The sequence below is a fragment of the Microtus ochrogaster genome, chromosome X (assembly GCF_000317375.1).
Source record: "Microtus ochrogaster isolate Prairie Vole_2 chromosome X, MicOch1.0, whole genome shotgun sequence".
Taxonomy (NCBI): domain Eukaryota; kingdom Metazoa; phylum Chordata; class Mammalia; order Rodentia; family Cricetidae; genus Microtus; species Microtus ochrogaster.
This window is the reverse complement of record NC_022026.1, coordinates 44,552,090-44,558,465: the sequence shown is the minus strand read 5'-3', so window position 1 is coordinate 44,558,465 and position 6,376 is coordinate 44,552,090. Positions and strand designations below refer to the sequence as shown.

Sequence of the window (6,376 nt, the reverse complement as noted above, 5' to 3'; positions counted from 1 at the left end):
TAGCTCTTGTAGACCAGGATAGCCTCGAACTCACAGAGATCCGCCTGCCTCTGCCTCCCAAGTGCTGGGATTAAAGGCGTGCACCATCACCTCCCAGCCCATATATTTCATTTTTATTTTAAGTGTACCTAAAATCTGCCTTAGTAACTTACAGGTATACAATGTTGCCATTAACTATACTCACTGTGTTGTACAAAGATCTCTTGAACTCATGCCTGCCGTCTGACTGATATTTTCTATCTGTTGACCCTTCATTTCTTTTTGTGTTCAGAAATGTATAGGCAATGTTCACTGCAGCAGTGTGTAAGAAACCAAGCCTGTCAACAACTGAACTTCAACTGCTTTATGCATCCTAGGAACTATTACAACATCCCCAAATTAGTTATATTATAATATGAAGGAATCCCAAACTCAGGCAAATCACTGGAAATATAAAGGTTAAAAAGAAACAAAAATGTAATCAAGTTTTTGTGGAGGAGACTTCTTAGGCAATAAAACTAAGGAAAACCAAGAGAATGGTAATACAAAAGGCAGGAAAGGTGTTTCTCAAATGCCACAGTTCATGGGAAGCATCTAAGGTAATGGATCTAGATCTCTGGCTGAATAGTAAGTACATAGTTGCATATTCTTTCATTTTTAGAGACTACGTCCATTAAAATCATCAACATTCAACTAAAACAAAAGGAAAATGAAAAGGTCAGAAATATCGCTGAGTGAGAGGAATCACCTTAAATAGCAACTGAAGAAACCATAAAACAATGGGCGATTTTTAGTTTAAAAAAGCTGCCAAAATCAGCAATAGTGACATAAACAAAGAAAGGTGTATGTATAAATAAACATAATCGTACAGAAAGAAGTTTAGCCAAACTAGCAATCAAATGCAAACATAAAAACTATTAGTTTAGAAATGATGACACTAAACATGGCTAAGGTGTGGGAGACAAACAATATTGCACAAGGCCAGCAGAAATCAACTGGGACGGCAAGTATGATGGAAGTTTGATTTATATTATCAAACGGGCCCCAATTATTTACTTGGGAAAACAATAATTTGATTCCAAGACATGACTCTAAAGGAAGTAATCTGAACTGCTGCATAAAGTTGTGCTAACAAAAACATGGGAGTAATCTCGATGTGCAGAAAGGGATTCTCTAAATGAAATGACAACTGTGTTTTACTAGGAGGTTCAAATATTTTTGAAAAAATCTATACAATGTGACCTACTTTATAAAACGGGGAATAAGATCATGTCAATGAAAATGTAACATACAAATGATAATCATGATGGTCTTTAAACTTTGCTTTCATGAGGATATAGACAAAAGATTAGAAGAAAATCTACCACTATTAATTATTTCTAGATGGTAGGCTGGCTTTTTTTTTTTAACTGTTCTGCTATCAACTAAGTTTATTTAAATAAATTCCTCTACCTTTAAGGTCAGAAAAGCCCTTGAGCACACGTACTGAAGTATAACACACCACCCGGACATTCCAGGTTCTCTACACCGTATTTCTATTGTTTTCACCCATGTGCACAGCAAGCTTCCAGTGCTTCCTGAACAAGATGCATACCTTTTCGCCTCAGTGCCTTTGCTCAGACAGCCTGACCCACCTAGATCATCTTCTCTACCTGGCCAAGTTCCACCTGAGTTCATAAGAAACACCACCTGGGTTAGTCAGCTTTCTGTCACCACAACAAATAGCAGAGATCAAGAGAGTGAAGGTTTATTTTGGCTCAGAGTGTCAGAGGTTCAGGCTGTGATCAGTAAGCCTAGTTGCTTTTGAACCTGTGGTGAGGAAGGATGTGAGGCAGGTAGCATGTAAGAGGCCCAAACTGATAACAACATGGTCAGGGAACAACAAGACAAGGAAGGAACCAAGGTTTCATAATCATGTTTAAAGGAACCATTCCCAAGACCTCTTACTAGATGGTCAGTCCTTCTTTTGTTTGGTTGGTTTCGGTTTTTCAACACAGGGTTTCTCTGTGTGGCCCCAAGGTGTCTTGGAACTCACTTTATAGACCAGGATGGCCTTGAACTCACAGATTTCCACCCGCCTCTGGCCTCTGGGATTAAAGGCCTATGCCAGCATCGGCTGGGCTATAAATAGCTCTTCAAGATTCTGCAATTTCCCACTAGCACCATGTTTTAGAACAAGCTTTTCTAAGGTTTGGGAGCTGCTCAGCTTTTCCACAACATTGCTTTGAACTCAGTACTAACCTGCTCACCAAGATGCAGGTATCTTTGTCTTCTCAGGCTTCTTTGAGAAAAGGTCTCAGAAGTTTAGGGCGGAGGGCAAATCTCTAGGTAGTCAAGGCTAACCTTTTTCAATTCCCAATCCTGCTTTCAGTTCCCACTTTCTGGAATTACAGGCGAATACTTCTGTGCTGGAGGGACTCATTTGGTCCTTAGTCCTTGGGATCCAGCTCACCTTATCTAGTGGTTTATTCTGTCCTAATGCCACCACTAGAGTGCACACATTAGGAAAATGGCTCTATCATTCATTAATACTGACAGCTCGATTTGCAGAATTAAACAGATAATGCGTACTTTCAGAGCTGAATACATTATTGTCACAAAGAGAAAGAAGAACAGGAAATGTTTCTTATTTGAGACTCAGCATGGAACTTCTCACAGTAAAAATGACTGAGAAAAGTACCATAATTATGGACCCATATTTTCCTCTTTTTGCCTGTTCAAAATCTTCCCATATTTGGTAATATTTTCTACAGGCAAAAAAAAAATTGAGCTTGGAATTCCCAAGAACCTGTTTTCATATGAATGTCTAAAGAGAAATACTAGTGGATAATACTTTTCTTTAGGAAAAACATCATTATGGCTTGTATGCCTAAACCTTTTATGAAGCAAAATATTGTTAATGACAATAGAAACTGAAAAACAAAAGTGGATGTTCTAAACAGAAAGTTAGGTTTTCTTTTTATTTTATCTCTTTCTACACACACACACACACACACACACACACACATTTTTGTTTTTTCAAAACAGGGTTTCATTGTATATCCTTCGCTGTCCTAGAACTAGCTCTGTAGACCAGGCTGGCCTCGAACTCACAGAGATTTGCCTGCTTCTGCCTCCTGAGTGCTGGGATAAAGGCCTGCACTACCACCACCAGGCTACTATTTATAGTTGTTAGTGATGGGATTTCACTTTCGTTCATACTCAACTGGAACTCAAACGTCCTCCTGCCTCAGCCTCTTGAGGTTCTAGGATTACATACACTAAGAAGCACATCATCTTTACCAAGGTGAATTTGTAAATGGCAACCTTATAAGGGAGAATCCGCATGAACTAAAAAAAGCCTTCACAGTACACCCACACCTTTCCAGTGAGAAAGTCTTTCATGGTTTCTACTTGCCTTGCCCATAGAGTCTAGTTTACAACTCTGGTGTAGATAACTCACAGACCAGTTCACCTATACCTAAGGGTGTGTATTAAGTGTAAAAAACCACCCCATGCCAAACACTATCTTCCTCTGAAAAAAAAAAAACAGCTTGTCTTTCTGACAAACATTGTGAAGGCTACTCTTTGCCAGACTTTTGGTAACAAAGGGGAGCTGCTTAGATCAGTTGACACGGAATGGCAGTTCTTCCAATGCTCTTCTGATGCATATCTTGAAGGAGTGCCATAGTCATTCAATGATTATGTACTGAACACTGCAAGGTACTGAGGGGTGAGAAAAATACATAAAGCATCTGCTTTCAACTTCCATAGGCTGCTACTAGTAACTATTCCCACCTGTCATCTACAGGCGGAAAGGAACAATAAACAAACAGGACAATTACAGGCTAGGAGGGAAAGTATGCAGGACAGGAAGCTACTTAATAACCAGTGAAGGCCTCTCAGATACATTGAAACCCTGAAAAGACAAAAACAAAACAAAACAAAAAGGCCCAACCAGACACAGTAACTGGCGAAGAGCAACCCAGGCCCTGAGGAACTGAGGAACGGAAAGGTCCCGAGATGCAGACAGACGCACTCTGTTTGAAGAACACAAGCGAGGCAGTGTAGATATATTTATCGAACTGGGGATCATGTTTTGGAGTGTGATGTCAATTTTGTGGGTCGCTGCATTTTATAAAAGAAAGTCAAATAGAAAATCCATCAGCCACATGTTTCTAGACTATTTTTTAATGAACTTTTGCTTTGTGTGTGTGTGTGTGTGTGTGTGTGTGTGTGGATTGGCTTGCTATTCGTGTGTTTCTTAATGCAGGGGGTGGTCAAATCTGCACTAAGCAAGGACAGTAATAACAGGTGAGGATGGACAGGTAGCCAAGAGCTAAGCAATATATGGCTTTGCATTTGTAGGCCACCGGGAAGACCTGGAACTTTATTCTAAATACACACAGTGGGAAGGCACTGGAAGGTTTCAGGCTGGGGAGTGACAGGACTTAATCTGACATTGCGACGTTGCTTAAAGATTACTAAAGCGAAATCCAAAAGGCCAGGCCAAAACTCTTAACACTGAGGATTCTGAGAAAATTGCTTAATCTTACTACACTCCGCTTCCCTCATTTAAAAAAAAAAATGAGAAAACTGAATCAAGATGACCTTTAAGACCTTGGATATTGCATAACATAGTTTATTTTCTGCTTGAACCCTTGAGCATAAGTGAATGACTATTATAGAATCACCAATTCATTAGTTATGACTTACATCTTAGTATACTATAACCCACGTAGCTGTGAATTACGTTCATATAGAGCACTATTTTACAACGATGGCCTTACTGTAACCAGCTATGATAAGAGACACGAGCGAGATCTCGGTGGTAAAAGCGAGTGGAGTGCTTTTGCAACTCTCTGGTACAAAGTTTGGTGCGAGAAGAAAACTGGCCATGAGGTATGAAAAGGTTTACTGACAGGACTATTTGGAACAGATTTCCTCACTTGTTCTAGGTCATCAACTGATGTACAATACAGAACAGTATAGAAGTATAGGAATCTTCTGGTAAGCACTAAAGTCAGAAGTTTAATTCCTTTCGCAGTAACCAAAGGACTGAGGCAAAATCTATATTGACAACCGACTAGTTTTTACTTCCATACTTGACAATCTAAAATGTGCTTCTTTACTTGATCCTCTAACCTTATTTACGTTTCACAGATATGGAAGCAGGAACTCAGAGCATGTAAATAAGCTATTTAGTGGAAGGGTCCCGAGTAGCATCAATCAAGGCAGATGGCAACTTGAGCTTTTAAATTCCATATTTATAACTATTGTAAATGTTTAAAAAAACTGATCAGATGTACTTGACAACTCAAGTATCTATGACATTGAGACACTGAATGTTCAACCAATAAATCAACTCTGACTTACAGAAACTTTCAAGTACAGAGCGTGATTAAGTACTTGTGAATAGCACTTTTGGTTTTAAGAAGCGGAATTAAGCAAAATAAAGGGAACTGGATTACCAAATTATGTCCAAAGCGTATAGCAAAAGTACAGTTTCCAGGTTTATTTTCGGGTGAAAGGCCAAGACAAGAACCATGAACTGCAGTATGCCATTTACCAAATAGCCCGCCAGGGTCATGAACACAAGATTCTAAACATTCTGGTTTCTAACTTACATTAACCTTTTAAAGAAAGAAGCGAGCACACCATCTGCCCATCTGTAGCAGAGCACACAGCATGGCAAAACCCTTGAAACACGGACAGCATCTTTCCAGGGAAGGTTGAAAAAGTCTCTAACATCTGCCAGCAAAAACACCCGAACATCCTAGCAAAAGTTAGATATGCTCGGGGTACACCCCACTTCAAGCCCTAGAACGCATGCTCACCTGTCACATACTCAGCTTCGAATCTTCGCCGGGTCTCAGAGATTAGCTTGGCTTTATTCTGAGCGTTATTCTGCATGGGAGACACAACAGAACCTTAGATGCTTATGATCTTTACTCAGCTCACTCTCAACACAGCGCACCTACACCGGAGCGCACGGACCCTGGACCAGGAAGACGGCTTCCCGGTCCGGTGACCCAGCAGTGGTGCGGTGCTGCTCACCTCGGCCATGGTCACAGTCGCGGACTTGATTGTAGCTTGTAGCCGTCGCCTCTTCCACAGCCGGCAACCAAGTATCTCATCACCAGCCAACCCAGCCCAAAGGTAGACTAAGAAGGGAGGGAGGAGGAGGAGGAGGCGGTCGCGTGACACCGGAAGGTAGAAGGAAGTGCCTTCATACTGTCCAATCCCCTACTGTCGTCCAGGGGTAGAGGCGGGAATAAGTGCTCTGCTAGGCTCCCACTTGTTTCTACAAGCAGAAACTCCGCCCTCCGTCGTCCTCCAGGCACTGCTGTCCTGCCCCCAGCAGCCTGGAGCACTCAGATGCTGTCCCTGAAGCACAGCCCCTGGCAGAGAGGCCGGT

The 6,376-nt window shown here is 41.2% G+C and overlaps 1 protein-coding gene across 2 annotated transcripts in view; it reads right to left on the bottom strand.

Moving 5' to 3' along the window:
* The window catches only part of Mospd2 (motile sperm domain containing 2), a 44,620-nt gene extending 38,458 nt beyond the window's left edge, over positions 1–6,162 (bottom strand). The window contains exons 1-2 of one of the 2 annotated variants that reach the window (XM_013350610.2): positions 6,016–6,162; positions 5,796–5,865 (exon numbers count right to left, since the gene is read on the bottom strand). In XM_013350610.2, coding sequence (XP_013206064.1) covers positions 5,796–5,865; positions 6,016–6,024 — 79 coding nt within the window. In that variant the 5' untranslated portion in view covers positions 6,025–6,162. The remainder of the gene's footprint in view (positions 1–5,795; positions 5,866–6,015) is intronic. The other variant, XM_005358749.3, reaches the window with a different exon arrangement.
* Positions 6,163–6,376: the final 214 nt, after the last annotated feature.